Genomic DNA, 22,923 nt, shown 5'->3' with positions numbered 1-22,923 from the left:
TGTAAGATCCCTGACAGAAATGATCATTCAAGATTTTCTAGGAACTTTCTTGGTGTCCCAATGGTTAAGGATCTGCCTTGCAATGCAGGGGACATGGGTTCAATACCTGGATGCTCCATTGGGGAACTAAGATCCCACATGCCTCATGGCAAAAAATCAAAACAAAATAGAAACTATACTGCAATTTCAATAAAAACTAACAATGATCCACATAAAAACTTCAAGTTCCCCATCAAGACAATCAGTTCGAATAGTGTTTTAAACACAAAACTTGGCAACATGATTCTATAATTAAGTTGAAAAAAATAGATGACCATGAAACGCATTCTAAAAAGAACACTGATGGTAAAGGAGAGTAATTAGATTGCTTGTGGCATTCTCTTTATCAAAGCTTGAAGTATATGCCCTAAGTTAGCTCTAATAATCCCACTTCTAGAAAATGTTTTCAAAGAAAAAATTATGGGTAGAAAGGCACTCGTATTATTATTCTAAAACATAAAATTGGAAACCAAGCAAACAAGCTAATGGCTAAGTAAATATACATCAAGTTGGTAAAATATTATGCAACCATTAATGTAAATAGGGAAGAACAGTTCATATAGGGAAATACCACAATGTTAATTTCTAAAAGCTGATATCTCATGTTACGTTTCATTTATGTTAAAAATATGTAATGGATGTGTAGACCATAAGGGAGCAAGGGAGATAAAATTGATTAAGGGGATTCTTTTCAAACTGCAAGTAATGTTGTAGTGTTCTTAAAATTTTTTTTTTTACAGTATCAATTGTTTTATTTTAGTCCTAGACTGTATACCTATGTCATGGTCAGTAATATTAAAGTTCCTCCAAAACTGATGTTATGGTTACTCCAACTATTTTTCACTTTCTCCAGATTGTAAAATTACTCAAAGTGAAGCAAAGCTAAAACAGTGCAAGTTATTTTGAATGGACTTTTGAGGCAGAGGGATGGGAAAAGAAGGTGGTATTGTGTTAGAAGTTATAAGATTGACTCCAGTTATTACTTCTTTGAGTCCTGTGGCATGACACTAAACTTTAAAATAAGAAATTACTCATACCCTACATAGTGGACTGAAACTTGAAAAGTGTGAAAAGCCATGTAATAATAGCTGGGCAGTTTTCATTCCAATCCCAAAGAAAGGCAAAGCCAAAGAATGCTCAAACTACCACACAATTGCACTCATCTCAATGGCAGCCCACTCCAGTACTCTTGCCTGGAAAATCCCATGGACGGAGGAGTCTGGTAGGCTACAGTCCTTGGGGTCGCTAAGAGTCAGACATGACTGAGTGACTTCACTTTCACTTTTCACTTTCATGCACTGGAGAAGGAAATGGCAACCCGCTCCAGTGTTCTTGCCTGGAGAATCCCAGGGACGGCAGAGCCTGGTGGACTGCCGTCTATGGGGTCGCAGAGTCAGACACGATTGAAGCGACTTAGCAGCAGCAGCAGCACACGCTAGTAAAGTTAATGCTCAAAATTCTCCAAGCCAGGCTTCAGCAATACATGAACCATGAACTTCCAGATGTTCAAGCTGGTTTTAGAAAAGGCAGAGGAACCAGAGATCAAATTGCCAGTATCCGCTGGATCATGGAAAAAGCAACAGAGTTCCAGAAAAATATCTATTTCCACTTTATTGACCATGCCAAAGCCTTTGACTATGTGGATCACAATAAACTGTGGAAAATTCTGAAAGAGATGGGCACACCAGACCACCTGACTGGCCTCTTGAGAAATCTGTATGCAGGTCAGGAAGCAACAGTTAGAACTGGCCATGGAACAACAGACTGGTTCCAAATAGGAAAAGGAGAATGTCAAGGCTGTACATTGTTACCCTACTTATTTAACTTCTATGCAGAGTACATCATGAGAAACACTGGGCTGGAAGAAGCACAAGCTGGAATCAAGATTGCCGGGAGAAATATCAATAACCTCAGATATGCAGATGACAGCACCCTTATGGCAGAAAGTGAAGAGGAACTAAAGAGCCTCTTGATGAAAGTGAAAGAGGAGAGTGAAAAAGTTGACTTAAAGCTCAACATTCAGAAAACTAAGATCATGGCATCCGGTCCCATCACTTCATGGGAAATAGATGCGGAAACAGTGGAAACAGTGGCTGACTTTATTTTTCTGGGCTCCAAAATCACTTCAGATGGTGATTGCAGCCATGAAATTAAAAGACGCTTAGTCCTTGGAAGGAAAGTTATGACCAACCTAGATAGCATATTGAAAAGCAGAGACATTACTTTGCCAACAAAGGTTCGTCTAGTCAAGGCTATGGTTTTTCCTATGGTCATGTATGGATGTGAGAGTTGAACTGTGAAGAAGGCTGAGCGCCAAAGAATTGATGCTTTTGAACTGTGGTGTTGGAGAAGACTCTTGAGAGTCCCTTGGACTGTAAGGATATTTAACCAGTCCATCCTAAAGGAGATCAGTCCTGGGTGTTCATTGGAAGGATTGATGTTGAAGCTGAAACTCCGGTACTCTGGCCACCTGATGCAAAGAAATGACTAATTGGAAAAGACTCTGATGCTGGGAGGGATTGGGGGCAGGAGGAGAAAGGCACAACAGAGGATGAGATGATTGGATGGCATCACCGACTCGATGGACATGGGCTTGGGTGGACTCCGGGAGTTGGTGATGGACAGGGAGGCCTGGTGTGCTGCGGTTCATGGGGTCGCAAAGAGTCGGACATGACTGAGCGACTGAACTGAACTGAATAGCTGGGCACACTATGTCACTGAGACTGTGGACAAATTAATAACAAGCAATAGACAGATATCCCATTTTAGACCTCTTATACATTTAAGAAGTCAGGGGTTCAAGAACAGAAATGGAATCCAACCTGGAGAGAGTAGGAAGTGGCTGAGGCTGTCAGTCATGCTGAGGCATTCAGTGCTGGCCACTAGACGAACACTTCGGCCTTGTATGTCCAGGCAGCAGCAGATATAAATCCTGACAGAATCTCACGTCATGCTCAATTATGTTCAAATAAATGCATTTGATAGCACAGACATAAAGCCAAGTAAAGAAGGCACATGATTTCAAACTTGAAGACAGGGACTGAGTCATGAAAAATTCTTTTAAAACATGAGGACAAAAATCAACCATGTTGTTTTGTTTTAACCACAAGTATTTATTGATGGATCGAAGAATACAATTTTAATGGAACAATAAGGCACAACTGTGGATTAAAAGTTTGCTACACAGCCAAAAGGAGGAAAAAGCCATCATCTTAGGAACTTTAAATATGCAGGTCAAGGAGCCTCTGAAGTACCTCACTAATAGACCAGTGTTGGACAGTTCTTCCCTTTTATAAAATTCCTATATTACATCACTTGATCACAAAGTCACACTGATACTTCTCTATGAAATCCTCTCTCATTTATACTTGAGTCATCCAGCCTGGCTACCCTTTCTTAAGCACTCTTCCCAAACCCTTTGCAGTTTTGTTTTTTTTTTAAAGCAATTCCCTTCCTAAAGTAGTGTGGATACATCTTGGATAGCCTCCCAAAGCAAGGAAAGAAGCAAGCAAGCAATGAGTCAGAGAGAATCAGCCAAGGACAGATATATGGATGAAGAGATGCATAAGGACAGATCTTAGGATGACCACAGCCTGCTTCAGTGACATCTATACTAAGCTTCCTTGGGGCAGAGGAGTTGCTCTGGTTCAAGCAAAGGCCTGTAATGCCACTTTAGGTTGTGTCACCAATGCCAGAGCTCTCATTCCTAAGGGATTAGCAGTAGTGTACGAGAGGAGCTAGGAAGTCAATGTAACCAGGCAGCTAATGATACAATACATTCAGTATTTTGGACCTGTATTAAGAGCTGACTATGGTGTCCAGCATTAACTTGTGCCAGGTGTAAAATTCAGAGAGAATTTTGTGCAAAACTTCAAGACACTGAGGACAGTTTTTAAATCTTACGGACTGGGATAAGTTAGGCACTTATCTTTCTACTTAGAAATGTGAAGTTAAAAGTATTCCAGGGCACATCACACCAAGGCATAAACCATGCTGTAGAGGTGGGAATATTTTTAGGGTGCCCAGCCTCCTTGTTCAAAAAGCCATGAGAAAGACACCAAGAAAATGGTCAGAGCAGCCATTCTGGTGGTGACATTATCCTCAGACGAAGCAAGCTGCAGGCATACGGCTAATTTCCAGAGAATCAACACTGTACTAACAAGAGCAGCCATGTAGGTATGTGTGTTGAGAATCAGAGGCCAGAGGTAGAGTGACCTGGGCAAGCCACCTAGAAGACTTGGCTCTACACCTCTTATCTCTCTTGTCTTTCAAGAGCATCTCTAACCAACAGCCCTTTGGTGACAGAGCAGAGGGGACCAAGAGATGGTCAAGACATTCTTCTGAGTGAATTGTTGGTTACTGAAAAGCTCCTGGGGAGGCAACATCCCCGATACCCATTTAAGAGTAAAGGTAGATTAAAAACTGCCAGACCACTGAACTATACTGCCAAGTCTGAAATATATTTAACAGGCGTAACTGGGGATGCCAGGTAGAACAGGGAGGATGGAAGCTTAATAAAAACCAGGGATACTGAAAGACTAAGAGAGTGGTAGGTTGGGCAAAAGAGAAGTGGAAGCAAAGGACATATAAAAAAGGATGAAGGAGCATGCCAAAGCCAAGCTGGTGGGAAGGCAGCCTGGCTACGGTTCACATCCAGTCAAAGAGCTTCGCTGGCTGGTTCTTGGGTTGAGTCCCTCTCACCTTCTCAGACTGGATGGACGTGTGGCATTCAGCAGCAGAACAAGGGAAGGTGACATTTAGAAATGGAGATATCCGGCGAACAACACTGAACAGAATTAGACTGGGTGTACCATTCTGTAATGCCCTATTTATACACCAAAGGCAGGTTTGCGTTGACGGAACATATTTGGGGTTGTCATGCAACAGCAGTAGTACTTTGGGAGAAGGGGAATGATGGGGTGGAGGTGGGGCTGGTGGATAGGAGGGCTTTCAAGTTCCAGTTCTTAAATACTAGAAAGCAAGGAATAGTTTGGTCTCAGTCCTTTAGTGAAGAAATCGGATGCTCATTTTCTGTTCTACGTCCACCTTCTCCAAAACCTGTTTAAAAAAAAAAAAAACAACACCCAGCTACAGTTACGAAGGTTACAACAGGAGATGCTGTGTCAAGCTCTTCTCTAATGTTTTTCTCCCTCTCTCCTGCATAGTAGGATTTAAGTTCTTCAAGCGAAGAGGTAAGTGACTAACCTTAACAAATTCTGTGAAAGAAATGGCGCTGTCCCCATCCTGATCAGCCTCCTGGATGGTCCTGTCTGCAATGCTGCCCAGCTGCTCATCTGAGATATTCACTCCGACCATCATGCGTAGCACCTGCAGGACCGAGAGCCAGGAATTACGAGAGACTTAGGGGTCACGTGGACTCTCCTACGAAATTTTAAATTTAAATTTAATAATAAATTTAATAAAATTATAATAAATTTTATTTATTAAATAAAATAAATAAGTAAATTAAAATAAAATTAAATTAAAAAAATAAAAAGCCACCCCCACCCTCTCTTCCTTTGATGTCCTTCATGTATGGATGTGAGAGTTGGATTGTGAAGAAAGCTGAGCGCTGAAGAATTGATGCTTTTGAACTGTGGTGTTGGAGAAGACTCTTGAGAGTCCCTTGGACTGCAATGAGATCCAACCAGTGCATCTTAAAGGAGATCAGTCCTGGGTATTCATTGGAAGGACTGATGCTGAAGCTGAAACTCCAATACTTTGGCCACCTCATGCAAAGAGCTGACTCAGTGGAAAAGACCCTGATGCTGGGAGGGATTGGGGGGAGGAGGAGAAAGGGACAACAGAGGATGAGATGGCAGGATGGCATCACTAACTCGATAGACATGAGTTTGAGTGAACTCCGGGAGTTGGTGGACAGGGAGGCCTGGTGTGCTTCGATTCATGGGGTGCAAAGAGTCGGACACGACTGAGCGAATGAACTGAACTGAACTGAATTTAACAGCCAAAAAGCCTCAACATAGATCTTCTCATCTAGGCCATTTTAGACAATAATATGAGCAGAACTCTTTGGCAAAGTTATTCAATAGGAAGGCAGATCTTCACTTCAGGGAGAGTCCTTTGCATTTTGGTCTTCTCCATTCTTCCTGCCCGGGATGTAGACATGATGCCGAACAACAGTTATCCTGGGACCATTAGGTGAAAGTCAAATGTACTGTGCATGCCACAGTAAGAAGCAGCCTGGTTCCTGGACATCATTTAGGTACTGTACGAACCTGGACAATATATTCCCAGGCTTTCTTGTTGCATGAGGCAAACTAGTCACTTGTAGGTTTAATTCAGTTTGGTAAGACTTTCTGGAATTTTACCAGAATACAGTTTGCTTTGGCAGTACATTAGCTCAGCTATTCCTAAAGTATGGCAAGGAACATAAAGATTCTTGGAGGGTTAAATACTAAATCCTTTCTTTTAGAAAAATGACAAGCATAGTTAAAGGGCTGTGAGAACTCTGATAGAATTAAAAAACACTTTCACCAAATTTATTCCCAAATGTACCAAAAAAACCGCCAGCTCCCCACTTATTCTGCTAACATTTTTAGGGTGTGAATATACATTGAAAATTGCTACCTTAAATGAAACAAACAACTCTTAATAACATGACTTTTAAAACAACATGAAATGGGGGACAGGGTGCTTTTATGATGCCTTGCATTGCCCTAGTCCACCACCTCTGTCTTCAACAGGTAAGAGCTGAGCTTTCCCCTAGGAAAGAAAGATTTTCTCAGCTAGCTGTTCACGGGACTCCCTTTGCCCTATTCCTTTATACCCTTCCCCAATCTATTAAAATTGATTTTTAAAAGTATGTTATGGGATATTCTGGGGGGAAAAAAAAAAAAACTGAAATACTGATTTGTATCAATACACCCTGATCCCCAAATCAATTCTTGAAAATTGGAAGTTGTACATTTGGGGAGAAATATATACAAATTAAAGGATAAATAAAAAGAGGCAATGCTAGCAAAAACTTTAACTGGCCAAGCCATTTGTCATCTTCCTTGTGATTGGGATTCCCAGGTGGCTCAATGGTAAACATGCCACCTGCCAATGCAGGAGATATGGGTTCAATCCCTAGGTCAGGAAGATCCCCTGGAGGAAATGGCAACCCATTCCAGTATTTCTGCCTGAGAAATCCCAAGGACAGAAACGCCTGGCAGGCTACAGTCCATGGGGTCATAAAGAGTCAGACAGGACTTAGCAACTAAGCATGCACGCAGTGACTGTGTGTGGCCAACTAGACAAATCCATCTTGAAACAGCAGTTTCTTCAGGTCCCAGTCCAATTATTCTCTGAAGTGTTTTTAGAATTATAGAACTGAACTGTGTGTGTGCTATATGTGTACAGTGGGGTGGGTATAGCAGTGGGGGTGTAGTAAAAACCACTCACCTAGTCTTTCAGTGAGGACAGACAGGTCCAGAGGTGCCCGGACAGGGGTCCCAGCAGCCAGTGGCCCAAGCTGTCTACCCAGCCTCCACACCTGGCCAGTGCCCTTTCCACCTCTCCACAGTGTCACTTTCAGTTCCAGTCAGAAGTTTATTAGCGAATAGAACTTTTATTATTACTGTTTTTAAAATGAGTGATGAGGTTTTCTGTATATATTTTTTATTAATTTAAGAAAGCTCCCTTCTCTCTGTTTTAAGACTTATAAAAAAATCATGAATTGGGGTTGGGGGAAAGAGAGGAAAAAATTGGGAGGTTGGGATTGACATATACATGCTACTCTATATAAAATAGATAACAAATAAGAACCTACTGTATAGCTCAGGGAACCCTACTAAAATCTGTAATGACCTATATAGGAAAAGAATCTAAAAAAGAGAGGACATACGCATATAACTGATTCACTTTGCTGTACAGCAGAAATTAACATCACACTGTAAATCAACTACACTCCAATAAAAATTTAAAAATTACAAAAAGTATGTAAAGTCAATATTCCTACCATAAAAAATCATGACTGGATGATGAATTTTATAAAAATTCTATGAAAAAGAACATTAGATTTTTCTTCTTTAATCTGTTAACATGGAGAAATACTACTGGTAGGTTTTCTACTTTTATACCAACTTCAAAATCCTGGTATAAAGCCACCTTTGCTACAATATAGTATTCCTTTTATATACTGCTGGATTTGATGTGTTAATATTTTGTTTCGGATTTATATATCCATGTGAGTAAAAGGGATTGCACTGTAATTTTCTTATTATAGTCTTTACAATATTTTCATGTCCAAGTTATGCTACTCTCAAAATGAGTATAGCAACTATCTTTATTGAAGTATAACTGGTATGCAGTAAACTGTACACATTTAAAATGTACAACCTGATAAGTTCTGACACATGTACACATACTTGTGAAATCATCCTCCCAATCAAGATAATAAACATAGCCATCACCCTTAAAAGTCCAGTCAGAACTTTTCATAAAAATCAAACTAGGAAAATATGAACAGTCAGACTTTTCTTACAACAAACAACAAAAAAATTTTTTAATATCCACCGAGTAATTAAGAACTTCATATTATCAAATGTTTTAGAAATGGCAGAGTTTAGAAAAGTAAATTTTGTAAACTTTGGTAAAATGTTCAAATTCTCTTCTTGCTAGGATAACATTAGTCCTCTGACACCTCAATAATCCATAAGCACATTTGTTCCAAAGTCATTTCAGGCCTGAGAACACTTTAGTCACTGACTGGCACTCTGGCCACATGATCTCCTCCTCATACCCTGCCGCAGCCTCTTTTATCTTAATAATAGGAAAAAAGGAAAAACCAACCTTCCATTCCAAAATAGATCTTTCTGGCAGCTAGATCTGGACCAGAGGATAAAAACTTGGAACTATAGAGTGACTGCCTCTATTTTTCTCTTCAGAACTCAGAAGCCCATATGTAGCAGTTTTAAATAAAGTGAAATCTTCTTACAAAAAAATAAGATTCAAACCCCAATTCAAAACCAAAGGACACAATCATTGACCTGCAGACTGTTTTGGTTTTTACTATGACACAGAAATGTATTAATAGGAATACCCTGGGTTGGTCCTTAATGTCAACTGAGAAGATTTCTCAAAGCAATGAGTTCAGACTCACCTCAAGGTGACTAGAAAGCACTTTACTTTTTAGTTTTATCTTGAAATAGAGAAATCTCCCCATGGAAATTCCTGAATGTGTTAGCTCCCTAGGATCATAAAGATACATAAAATTTTTTGAAGTTTTTTTGTTTGATGTGGACCATTTAAAAAATCTTAATTGAATTTATTACAATCTAGCTTGTGTTTTATGTTTTGGTTTTTTGGCCACAAAGCATGTAGTATCTTAGCTCCCTGACCAGAGATCAAGCCAGCACCCCCTGCACTGGAAGGCGAAGTCTTAACCTCTGGACCTCCAGGGAAGTCCCATAATTCATAAATATTAAAAAAAGGAAAAAGTAGAATTTTCTCCAGAGAAGGCAATGGCATCCCACTCCAGTACTCTTGCCTGGAAAATCCCATGGATGGAAGAGCCTGGTGGGCTACAGTCCATGGGGTCGCTGAGAGTCGGACACGACTGAGCGACTTCACTTTCACTTTTCACTCTTATGCATTGGAGAAGGAAATGGCAACCCACTCCAGTGTTCTTGCCTTGAAAATCCCAGGGACAGGGGAGCCTGGTGGGCTGCCGTCTATGGGGTCGCACAGAGTCGGACACGACTGAAGCGACTTAGCAGCAGCAGAATTTTCTCTCCTCCTAAACTTGTGTTTAGGAAACGGGGAGCAGGGACAGAGAAGGGCAACACTAACAGAATGAAACGCTAGTCGTTGCCATTAGGACAGGGAATCGTCTATTGGGAGCAACAAAGAACAGTGAACCATGGCTCCGTGGACACGGTCGCAGCAGCAGTTCCTTGACTCTTATTTACATCAGGCCTTTACATAAGGACATACGAAAGAGCTGCATTTACCTAACTGTCATCAGAATTACCAGTAAGCTGATTTGACAATAAATGAACTATCTGATCTAAACCATCTCACATATTTTAGTGCCAGCCTGCACTTAAAAGATATTTCAGTTCAGTTCAGTCACTCAGTCGTGTCCGACTCTTTGCAACCCCATGAACCACAGCACGCCAGGCCTCCCTGTCCATCACCAACTCCTGGAGTCCTCCCAAACCCATGTCCATCGAGTCGGTGATGCCATCCAACCATCTCATCCTCTGTTGTGCCCTTCTCCTCCTGCCCCCAATCATTCCCAGCATCAGGGTCTTTTCAAATGAGTCATCTCTTCACATCAGGTGGCCAAAATACAGGAGTTTCAGCTTCCACATCAGTCCTTCCAATGAACACCCAGGACTGATCTCCTTTAGAATGGACTGGTTGATCTCCTTGCAGTCCAAGGGACTCTCAAGAGTCTTCTCCAACACCACAGTTCAAAACCATCAATTCTTCGGCGCTTAGCTTTTAAACAGTGGCAACATCTGTGAGAACTCAATGGAGCCATTTCAAGTTTCCCCAGGTCATCTGTTCTGCTTTATCCTATATATTCAGGACAGGACGCTGCATACAGCAGGTGTTAAATAAAGGCTTACTGAAGGAAAGAACAATTCCTGTCCACATCACTAAGTCAGCAGGGCCCAAACACAAGCTAGCCATGTGCATTGGAATTGTCCCACAAACCTGTAACAGCTCATCACGGGAGATCTTGTCATCTTTATCCAAGTCATACAGTCGAAAAGCAACTGGTAGGAAAAAACAAGAATTTAGTGGAAATTCAATAATGTTTTGCAGAGAAGGCAATGGCAACCCACTCCAGTACTCTTGCCTGGAAAATCCCATGGACGGAGGAGCCTGGTAGACTGCAGTCCATGGGGTCGCTAAGAGTCAGACACAACTGAGCGACTTCACTTTCACTTTTCACTTTCATGCATTGGAGAAGGAAATGGCAACCCACTCCAGTGTTCTTGCCTGGAGAATCCCAGGGACGGAGGAGCCTGGTGGGCTGCCGTCTATGGGGTCACACAGAGTCGGACACGACTGAAGCAACTTAGTAGCAGCAGCAGCAGCAGCAATTCAAGGAACCAAGTTTATAAAGGACACCAGGCAGAAAACTGACAATGAATTAATAGTTTTTCCAAGAGCAACTGCCCTTAGAGATTTAAAGACCCTGTAACTGATTTTTAGACACTTTAAGGAATTGGGATGCATCTCATAAATGATGGCATCTTAGCATGGATGAAACACAGCCTTTCATTGGACAAATCAAAAAACCTAATAAGTTGAATGTCCTTTTTCTTAACTTAGAATGTTAACCCTGCCCACCTTCCCCCGCCTCCTCCCCACACACAAAAACCCAAATCCCATCAGAGATTCTGTCAGTTAGGCTGTCTCTACACAAGCCCATCAAGTCTTCTGTGCACCACCGTCAGGGAGAGTCAACAGAGGAGCCATACAGGCACCAAACAGCAGACTACAGGATGTATTACTGTGGAAAAATGACCACTTCGGCAAACTCATGTAAAATTTCAAATAATTGTCAACTACAAATTGGCACTTGCCATCTACCTCTACAAGATTAAATCATGTGCTTCTGCAGCCGCTGATTTTCAACACCCTGTGAAAGGAGTTCAGGGTGGAGAGCAGAAATGAGGTACTCTGTGCTCTGGGAAAAACTGGAAGGACAGGTCTTCAGATATATATTTTCAGGAGCCGATTTTATGAGACCAATTCTTGCATCTTCTCATATGTAGAAAAGCACTGAAATCCTTCATGGTGATGTCTGCTCCTCATGACGAGCATTAACCTTCACAAGACTAGCAGAAACTTTCTGCAAAATATATGTGCCTGATTGCAAGTACTGCTCCTTCACCCAAATCACATATATACTGGTTTTCCCCGCTGCCTTTCTGGAGCAGTTTCTCAGAGCTATCTGAAATGCTGTGTCCCAGGCTACAGTCTTCATTTTGCCTCAAATAAGACTTGACATTATCCTCTTGGGAGTTCTAAAGGTAAAGCACTTATCTCCAACAGAAAGACCAAGCATTTGGTGGTGTCCTGGCCTCTTCATGGTTCTTTCTCTTTAACATAATAGATAGATCTTTTAGAAACTAGGGTATTTGAGACAGAGAATTCAGAACAGCAGAAATCACTCAGACAGTGTCATGTTCCTAAAGGGCCACCAAGGGAATAGTGTGGTAACACTGGATGATTTTATAGGCACTGTGAGACATCACACTGAGGACGTGACTACCATACAACAGCTGAATGTTGTACTTTCGAGGCTTTCAATCACTTCAAGTATGCTGCTAAGATTTTTGGTTTTCAGTACTGAAAACCAAAAGGTACTGAAGTTACTGAAAATACTATAAGGTCCATATCCGTTGCTTTATAGTTATCAGGATACACAGATTTAGATCTGGTCCTTGGAATTCACAATCCAGTAGAGAACAACACACACTATGCACTTTAATACATTCTAAATGCTATCATACATACGAAATACCAGGGAACACAGCACACTGCAGATGTGTCTTTCTGGTTCAAGTAACATTTGAACAAGGTATTGAAAAATAAACAGAAATCTGATAAAGGATGGATTCCAGGAAAAGCTAACACTGAGAGCAAAGGCATGAAAACATGGATGAATATCTACAAGTTTAAACATCACCCCTTGCCTCCACCAAAAGAAAAAAAAAAGAGGGAGAAGGGTGGTGAGTCCACTGAAAGTCCAAGTAAAAATTTTAGAAAAATCCAATTTACTTTTTGTAAGGTACATATTAAAATTCTCAAAGGGGGAGTAAACAGGAGAGACTTTCCCTGATGTTCGTCAGTTTTCTTTGAGTTGGTTAGTTGAGTAACTATGTTTACCAAATTTGAGATTTATATGATTAGGAAGTTTCTGACTCCCAGGGAAGGGACAGGATCATAAGGGTTCCACAATGAATGCGTGTTTAATACAGTATTACCAACTTGAAAAAGAACAAATGTAACGTACACGCATAACTGTATCACTCTGCCATACACCTGAAACTAACACAACATTGTAAATCAACTATAGTTCAATATGGAATACAAATTTAAACACATACACACACCCTCTCTCTTCTGCATATGCTGTTATCATTCTAAAATACCATAAAATGTGTTATTTACTAAGGAATGTTTAGGGTGATTTAGGGATAGAAATCTGCTTGCTATATAACCCATAAATACGCTTCTGAATTTCTTAATTGGGTACTGGAATAAACACATTTCTTTCTGACCAAGTATTTAGAGAAACCTGAAAAGCTAATTTTTGAAACCTAGTTGCCATGGACTGAATGTTTCAAATTCTTGTGTTGGAACCATTAACCCCAAGGTGATGTTATTAGAATGTAGAACCTTTGGGAAGTAATTAGGGTTAGACTGGCTCATGAGGGTGGGGCCCTCATGATGAGATTAATACCCTTATAAAAATAGGAGACAGGAGATCTCTTTATCCCTCTCTCTTTCTGTCTCCACCTCCCTCCTCATGTGAGAAGACAGCAAGAAGACTGTGAACCAGAAGAGGGGCCCTCACCAAGAACCCGACCGTGTTGGCAACCTAATCTGAGTCCAGTCTCCAGAACTGGGACAAATGTCTGCTTAGGTCACCTAGTCTATGGTACTCTGTTAAAGCAGCTTGAACAGACTAGACAGCAGCAGAGGGGTAACTAGAGAGATCATGTGATACAATCTTCTAGAAAAAACTGCAGTTAACAGTAATTTCTTAACTGATTTGTATTCCCGTCAATCAGCTCTGGTCCTGAACCAGTAGAACCAGCATTTTCCCTGAGATAACTAACGGTCAAATGCCAAATGACTGAGCAATTTTGTTAGCTTCTCTCTTTCCTCTGTCCCTGTCCCTTTCCCCCATTCTTGGTCTGTGACTTGGGACTCTCCTGTCTCCAGAAGTGTAGTTTCTCACCTCTAGCCTCAGGGCTTTACATGCCATCTAATGCTGATGGCTCCCGAATGGGCATCTCCAGCTTGGATCCCTCCTCTGAGCTCCTGATGTTGACATCAGAGCAACAGAGCACAGTGGTTAAGACTGGCTCTGCTGAGTCAGAGTCAGACTGTATCCATCATTTGCTGATGTATCTATCATTTGCTGACGGACACCTGGATTGCTCTGACCTTTTAGCCATTGTGAATAATGCTGCTCAGTTTCTTTTTGGCTGCTCTCCCAAACTCCACTTCACCAATACTCTTCATCATCCAAATAAAATGTCTTCATGCAGACTCATTTCCCGCATTACTCATTATGTGTTATAAAAAACAACTTCGGAGGACAAATAGAATACCAAAACGGAAGCTTATCGACCCCTCCCTTGCTTACCATGCTCTGGAGCATTCTAAGATGGGTTGTACCTTCCACGTAAGACATTATAACCTCAGTGACCTGAAGAAAATAATAAGGAACCTTTCCTGGAGACAGACAGAACAGCAGTACTATGTGTGCGTGGGCCTGTGCCTACATAGGTATAGCTCAGCCTTGTTCATTGTCCTTGACATTCTTTCACTGTGGCATGAAAAACAGATAGGACAAAGCATGCTCTCAGAGTTCCTGAAGAGACTATTCTCTGAGGAAGATGGACTGTAAACAAAATTGCCTTAGTAGCAAATGTGTTGCTAGGTATATGATGTTCAGCTGTTCTCTTCAGTCTATAATAAGAAGCACCTTCTTGCTGCTTCCACAGCTCTGTGGTAAATTTAGAAAAACCAATATATAGACAGAGAAGCAGACATCAAGGACTCCTCCTATAGCTTTGGTTTCACAGGTCTCCTTACATGAATGTGATCCTAAACCGAATTCTAATTCATGTTCAGCTTTATGTAAAAGTTGATCTGAAAGCCAAGACTAAAGTAATGGTAAAAACTATGCATAACTTGCACTTGTTATTCTACCTCACCCTAAACTCTGCCATTTCTGTGGCACTCTGGACTTCTCCCTCCCTAACAGAAGCTCATCCACGGCTTAGGGGGCATCCTGTCTGTCGCTGTCTCCCCACTGTCAGATATGGACAGGGAAGCACATAGCCTAAATGCCACTAAAGCCATCATGTGTCCATGAGGAGCCACACTTTGGATGAAGCAGATGCTGAGGATGGCAGAGCAGAGCAGCAGGAAAAACTTGGGTCCTTGACAACGCAATCAACCCTGTCACGTGCCCTACTTCACTTACAAAGCACAACTCTGAGAGCATAATACAGCTCCTTACTGTTGAAGACCCACTCCAGTGTTCTTGCCTGGAGAATCCCAGGGACGGGGGAGCCTGGTGGCTGCCGTCTATGGGGTCGCACAGAGTCGGACACGACTGAAGTGACTTAGCATGGCATAGCATAGCATACTGTTGAAGTCAGCTGACTCAGCTGAAGGTATCCTAGCTGATACACTAATACTATTAGTGGATACTAATTAGTGGACACTACCATATCCACTAATGCTACTTGGAGTATTTTCTTTAGGGTCAATGTGAATTAATGAATTTGCTTATCCATTCATTCACTGATGAATACGGGATGCTTTCTCATTTTAGCTCTTATGAATAACGCCACCACAAATGTGGATGTACAAATATCTCTCTGAGCCTCTACATATACCTTTCACTCCAGGTTCTCTACAGGTAACATCCTGCATAACTATAACATACCATCAAAACCAGGAAACCGACAGTGGTACAACCCAGAGTTTATCCAGGCTTCACCATGTGTACATGTGCACGTGTGTGTAGTTCTATGCAATTCTATCACCTATGTAGTTTCATGTAACCACCACCACAATCAAGATACAGAGCTGCTCTATAGCCAAAGGCTCCAAATCACATCCTATTATTTAGCATAGAATAAGGAAGTATCACTGCATCACAAAGTTGTTTTAACATTTTGTTAATTGTATTTCAATATAATTGGTTTTCTTTATAATTGTATGTGTTTCATTTTATACTTTCACAAACATTCTGAGATGAGATTGATAGTATTCACCAGACTGCTAAGGTAATTCATGACTTGAAAAAGGTAGAGCCCACGCGTAATGAGAATTCAGGTAACGGGTCGGTATTACATCTGATAACCTTTAGAGCCTCCTCTCATCCTGGATTAGAAAAGCAAGCATAGTTTTGTAGAGCACAGAATGTCTCTTAACTGTTTTCTCCTTAACCAACTCACTGATCCACAGACACTCCCCTCCCCTCTGCAATCGTTCCAGCTGACAGCACACAGCACGCTTGCAGCCAATGGGCGACTCTGGAGTGTCTACTCCACCTGCTGAGGTGGTTCTTACCAAGAGTCAGGTGTGTCAACTATCCTAGAATTGTGCTATCTGTACTTTTCATAAAGCTGTATAACTTAATAGGAAATGAAACATGTGAAGAGAAAGCTATTTTTTAAATGAAAATTAGTTTGACAGCTTTTGAAAGGCTCAAAATCAAGTCACTGAAGAGAGCAAAAAAAAAACAAAACATTGTTGTGAAAAGTGTGGCAGGACAAACGTAAAAGATGAAGGAAGAAATGTAAACACCTGGAAAATTCTATTCTCAGAATGCTTTCTGAGTACCCTTAAGTTCTCTTTCCACTGAAAAGAAACTGCAACCAGAAACCTTAGACCATACATTACAGATAGGTTCTGTGCAAAAAATGTCACACAACTCCCATCAACAGAACTTTATTAAAACAAAACAATATATACTTAAGATTGATTTGCATTGTTGTATGGCAGAAATCAATAAAACATTGTAAACCAATTATCCTCCAATTAAAAACTAAATAAATAAAAAGAAATAAATAATTCTAAAAAAAACAAACCAAAACAACTCTTGGTCCTACATCCAAAGGTTGGCCAATGAATCTGTTTTTAAATATTTTAAGGTAAATTAAAATGTTAAGCCATGTATCCTTTTCTATGATCCCATGCTAAAGCCAACTTTTTCAATTATTGATCAACTCCTGGTCTGACAACACTGAATAAGAAAATAATCTCCTACACTAATGCCAGCATCAGGCAAATTTGTACTAAATATACACTAAACCTCAAAAAACATTAAGACACAGGGCTTTGTTTCAAACAGTACTTAGTCTTGAAAGAAGAAAGGGAAATTCACTAATAAACATCGAGTATCCAATAAATTGGAGAACAATTCATCAGAATTCTGTTTTCTTCTATATTCAATTTTGTTTATATTCAAGTTTTTTGCTGTTCACTAAGGTATATGATTTTGTAGTGAAGAAGAGCAGTGGTTTATTATTTGGGTTCAAAAACCTTTCTTGTCTTATACAACAATATTTATTTCAGTACTTCTCAAACTCTACCTGAAATAGAGGAGGAGTGAACTCATACTCCTATGGCAAGGGAGATCTGGGATATGGGCCAAGGGCTACAAATTAAAACTTTAAGTTTCATGTACCATCTTTCAAATGTATGTAAATTTAACATTATATTCTATAGTTTATCCATATTTGTTTCAATGTTATAAAGCCTTTTAATTTTTCTTTAAAACATCTAGTAAAAATTTGGTGGGCACCCCAATAACAGAAGCTTGGGCAAAATCAATTCAATACAATTTCAACTTCAACTTGTGTTAAATGAAAAGAGAAATCAATTTTAATTTCTTGGAGAAGTATTATAAGGGATTAGGCAATATCCTACACAAACCAACAAAGGACAGAGGGAAATCTAAGAAGTATCCAAAGAAAGGAGGTGAGAGGCACGGGAAGAAAAATGAAATCTTTCACTAAGCTGGCTGTCCACCCCTCTTAAGTGACATCCCAACATCTGTCAAATTTTAAGGTGGGCTGGATCTTTTTCACTGCTGTCACTCTAGCACTTGATGAAGATGAAGATCTGTCATCAAATCTTTACAACCTTCCTGTGTGAAACCTCTTAATACCCCATTCTACAGAAAAGGAAACTGCAGCCCAAAGATATGAAGTAACCTGCCCAAAGTCACAGGGCCAAAAAGTGGCAGTGCTGGGATTCAAATCCAGCCAGGTTAGCTCCAGGGTCTGAGCTCTTAACCACTGTGTTCGAATAAATGATTCCTTAGTAAATGAATGAATAAATAAATGATTTGTAAGAAATGAAAAGCAAATACTTTAAGCCAGAAGACTATCTCCTTACAGTGCAGTTTGTTGCTTCGGCTGTTGAGTGGTTCTGGTCCATTCACATCTTTGCTCTTTTCATTATCCTCAATGGGTCGGAAATGAGCCAAGGTTCTCATGAATCCTCGGAAGTTCACCTGGTCCTCGCTGATCAAGAAAGATAACAAAAAGAACATGTCAATCAAGGTGATTATTTCTTATTAATTTAATATATTAATAGTTATAGCTAGAGGGGCCTGAAGGTCCATTTAATGAAGTCTCTTTCCATATGCATGGTACTTTAGAGTTCATAAAATATGTTCAGCTAAGTCTTGCCACAACCCTTTGAGGTAGGTATTATTATTCTTACTTTATAAATGATTAACCAGACTTAGAAAGGTAACAGGACTTACCAGAGTCAGTTACCTATTAAATTTACTTATATTTTTTTTCCCAAAGAGGACTATAAGTAGCAGCTGGGCTGTGCTATCAGACAAGCCAACACTTGAACTCACTGCTTCAGGCTCTGAAGTAAACAGCAAGTTAGCCATTTCATCCAAATGTCTCCCTATCCACCTCGCATATCTTCCCTGCAGTCACATATACCTAGTGATATTTTAAAGTTAAGGCATATTATGCAACAACTGCTTTTGAAATAAAGTTTATTTAGTCACAGAATAAGTACATTTTGAAAATTTGATAAAAAGTAGAAAAATACCACTTCTAGTTCTACCAGTTAGAATCATTGTTAATATATCTTCCAGTAATTTTTCTGTGCTTTTTGGAGAATTGTGAACATACTGCATATGTAATTTTGTAGCTTGCTTTTTAAAAATTTTTAGGCATGTCTCTAACCAATATAAAAACTTCAAAACATTTTAACCATCTGCATAATTGTGTGGCTGTATCATGATTTTATTATTCCCTCATAGTTGGATAGATATTTTCCTCATAATGCTTTGAAAGACCTCTTTATGTATAAAGCTTTTTGGGTACTGTAGATTAGAGAAAATCTTTTTATTGTGCCACAGTTAATCAGTAACCTTATAAGAAACAATTCTAAAACTTGAATGAATAAAGAATGCTTTTTAATATTGAAAAAGAATGTTCCATGTGAATAGTTATTTATCTAAGGCAGTTATGGAGAGAACAGATTGCCTGGTTCCTGTGGCTACCTAAAAATAAATCCTAGTCTTTGTTTGTCCCCATTGAATAAATGTTGTATATCGGGTCTCAAGCGCGAGCAGACATACAGATCAGAGACCTTCTAAAGGTAGAGTTCAAATGCTAGGTCATGAACCCTCTGTACTCAAAAGAATGACCTTTCATTACCTCTAAAAAATGTGAGTAAGAGTTGAGGAATCATGGAATGTGTAATAAGACTGGAGTCATATGCCAGAACAAATAGGTAAATATATATCACTGACATAGTGTCTCTGAGAAAAAGGAAACTAAATACCAATGTCCTACTTTTAAATCTCATTCTATTAAAAAAAAAAAAACAAACTGAGAGACTTTCCTGGTGATCCAGTGCTTAAGAAACCACCTGCCAATGCAGGGGACACAGGTTCAATCCCAGGAAGATGCCACATGCCACAGGGCAACTTAGCCCACACTTCAGAGCCCATGCTCTGCAATTACTGAGGTTCTTAAGCCCTAGAGCCCACGCTCCACAACAAAAGAAATCACCACAGTGAGAAGCCCCTGTGCCACAACTAAAGACTAGGCCCCGTTTGCCACAACTAGAGAAAGACCAAGTACAGCAACAAAGACTCAGTGCAGTGAAAAATAAATAAATAAAATTAAAAAAACAAAACCAAATTGAACCTGCATACGACCTAGAAGTCAAATACCTATTTGTGACAGAGCAAGAAGCAGAGGGGGGCTTGCCTAGCAGTGTAGCTCAGCGTCATCCTCAGCCTCCTCATACACCTCGAGTGCGTCCGCACTCACTGTGTCCTTAACAAGAGATCAATTAGGAAGACGACAGGCACCACCACAGTCACAACAAAGGCGGCCTGGCCTTTACAAAACAGCTTTCCACAGCTGCTTTTTCAAACGATCAATGTGACCAGGGAACACTGGAAAAAAATGGTTGGCAAAATGACTCTACAGGGTTTACTTTGCACTGCAAAAGGTTTGGAAACAAAACACAGCAGTGAAAGTCATCCCTGGACACAGTTCAATTCTCTGCAAGGGCTAAACAAAAGAAGTTTAAAAAAGACAAGAATTCAGCACTAAAACCACAACTGAAACAAACAGGGCATTTCAGGCAGACAAAAAATGAGAAAATGAGGAAGAACAGACAATCATTCATGGTCAACATGAACCTGGAAAGAGAGGTCTCGGGCTCACTGAGTGCTGTCTTCACAGGAACTGGCTGCTAGTCTTCTCTGTCACTTAAGTTTACTGAGGGACCAACTTCTCAACTTGCAAATTCCTTTGCTTTCAATTCAGAGTTCTACAATTTCCTCTCCACTTACTTTACCTGAGTGTTTTCACTGACACTTTAAGAAGTGGCAACCATGTAACATTTTAAAAGTCCTCTGGGTCATATAAACAAGTCACAAGGAACCAGGAAGAGATTGTTCAAGAGATTGTTACTTAAAACAAGATTATATGATAAGCTTTATTCAGCAAAAGGTACCTAATCGATTCAGTAAATATTAACTCAGTACTTTGAAGACAGTATATTAGGTTAAGTGAAGCATATCAAACGCCCAGTTTTAATTACACAAACCTAAATCTGTTTGAGAAAGTGTGTGTGTGGTAGGGGAACTATATCCTTAGCCAGTGTCAGAAAAGAAATGTTCTGGATTAAAGGAGGCTAAGAATATATGACAACAACTGAGCCAGATTGGATCCTATAGTGGAGGAAGGAGATTGTTGGATAAACTGAGAAAACTGGAATATCAATAATATATTAGAATAAAGTAGACTATAGGGGAAGTGGATGAAGGTGGTCAAAAGGTATCAAGTTCTATTTATAAGATAAATATATTCTGGGGGTGAATATAGTGATTATAGATAACAACACTGAATTGTATCTTTGAAAGCTGCTGAGAGATCTTAAAAGTTCTTATCACAAGAAAAATAACTATATGTGATGATGAATGTGTTCATTAATATTATTATGGCTATCATTTTTCAATATAAACATATATAAAATCATTATGTTGTACACCTTAAACTTATACAATGTTACATGTCAGTCACATTTCAATAAAGCTGGAAGAAACATATTTTATATTATTATAGCACTTGACACGACTGAGCAACTTCACTTTCATTTTCACTTTCATGCATTGGAGAAGGAAATGGCAACCCACTCAGTGTTGTTGCCTGGAGAATCCCAGGGACGGGAGAGCCTGGTGGGCTGCCGTCTATGGGGTCGCACTGAGTCGGACACGACTGAAGCGACTTAGCAGCAGCAGCACTTGATAGGTATGGTTAAGTATAAATTATACAGTAGATGCCAGACGTCTTATGAAAAAGAATATATAGTACAATAATTTTAAAATACTGATTTACACATTTTGGATATATCGGGGTTAAATAAAATATATATTGCCAAAGTTAATTTCGCTTGTTTATCCAAAATTAATTTAACTTGTTTATTTTTACTTTTTAAAATGTGACTACTAGAAAGTTTGTAGTAACTATGCATGTGGCTCGAATGATGTTTTTATTGGCTAGGACTGAGACAGAGAGCACTCACAAATGAGGCAAAATATTAACAATACCAACAACAGATGCATCTGGATAAAAGACATAAAAGTGTTTGTCATACTATTTACAAATTCTGCAACTTTTCTATAAATTTGAAATTATCTCTATAGTTTTTTAAATGTTTAGTTTTACATCAAAGATAAAGAGAGATTAAAGACAGAACTGTGAAAATGGGCTAACATACCTATTTGAAGTTTAAAACAGGGAGACGGTAGAGATATTGTAGATATGATTGAGTTAGGAATGTCCAATAGGAGGAAGATAATGGTCTGAGATGACCCAACCAATATCAATACTCCAGATTAGACTCCAAAAGGAGGTCCAGCACCTGCAAGGACTCACCCCTCTGGAAAGAAGGCGTTGATGATCCGGTCCCCCAGTGGGTTGATGGCAAGTTCTGGAATCCGCTGAAAGTCTTCCCGGCTGCCAAGAGAATCACCTTGGGTTAGAGACCATTGGCCCTTGCATGAACTCCTTCTGTCATGCAAGAGTACAACCGAGCAAGAATATTACCTCCTGGAATTTACTTCTGTGGCAAATTATACCAAATAACTGCAAAGAATAGCACTTTAATAGCTGCCAAGTGTTTCTTGCACCAGCTCAGGAGTGGAAGAAGCCAGATTTGACTATGTCACATTCCAATGAATTCAGCACACAGGTTATGTCAGTAACAAGCAAATACTAAGCTGTCCTTGTAAATGATTCTTTGAACATGACCATTTTGCACTTAGTTATTAAGTTTGTAGAATGAACAGCAACTGCGAAGTATCAAACACCAAAGAGCTGGAACATGGGAGAAAAAATTCAGAGGGGCCTCCGTACCCTTGGTAAGAAGATACACAGCACTTAAGAAATGCAAGGAATTCTTAGATGATATTTACATCTTGGACTTCCCTGGTGGTTCAGACGGTAAAGCGTTCTCAGTACAGAACAAAATGTGATAAATGATTCCATGCGTCCTTGCTCTGACTGGACTTTTCTCCAGTGCCTTCTACAGACTAGAGCTAGAGAAGTATTTAACCCTTGAACATGGCAAGAGCTGTCATCCTCTACAACTTAAAGTCTGTTAAAGTGAATA

The 22,923-nt window shown here is 39.9% G+C and overlaps 1 protein-coding gene across 2 annotated transcripts in view; it reads right to left on the bottom strand.

The window, feature by feature from the left end:
• Positions 1 to 3,128: 3,128 nt before the first annotated feature.
• The window catches only part of CHP1 (calcineurin like EF-hand protein 1), a 36,798-nt gene continuing 17,003 nt past the window's right edge, over positions 3,129 to 22,923 (bottom strand). For both annotated transcript variants that reach the window (XM_055537432.1, XM_055537431.1), the window contains 5 exons: positions 22,188 to 22,268; positions 18,157 to 18,284; positions 10,705 to 10,766; positions 5,245 to 5,367; positions 3,129 to 5,097 (listed from right to left, as the gene is read on the bottom strand). In XM_055537432.1, the coding sequence (XP_055393407.1) occupies positions 5,044 to 5,097; positions 5,245 to 5,367; positions 10,705 to 10,766; positions 18,157 to 18,284; positions 22,188 to 22,268 (448 nt within the window). In that variant the 3' untranslated portion in view covers positions 3,129 to 5,043. The remainder of the gene's footprint in view (positions 5,098 to 5,244; positions 5,368 to 10,704; positions 10,767 to 18,156; positions 18,285 to 22,187; positions 22,269 to 22,923) is intronic.

Source organism: Bubalus kerabau, chromosome 10 (genome assembly GCF_029407905.1).
Source record: "Bubalus kerabau isolate K-KA32 ecotype Philippines breed swamp buffalo chromosome 10, PCC_UOA_SB_1v2, whole genome shotgun sequence".
In the NCBI taxonomy this organism is placed as follows: Eukaryota; Metazoa; Chordata; class Mammalia; order Artiodactyla; family Bovidae; genus Bubalus; species Bubalus kerabau.
This window is presented reverse-complemented; position numbering and strand designations above follow the sequence as displayed.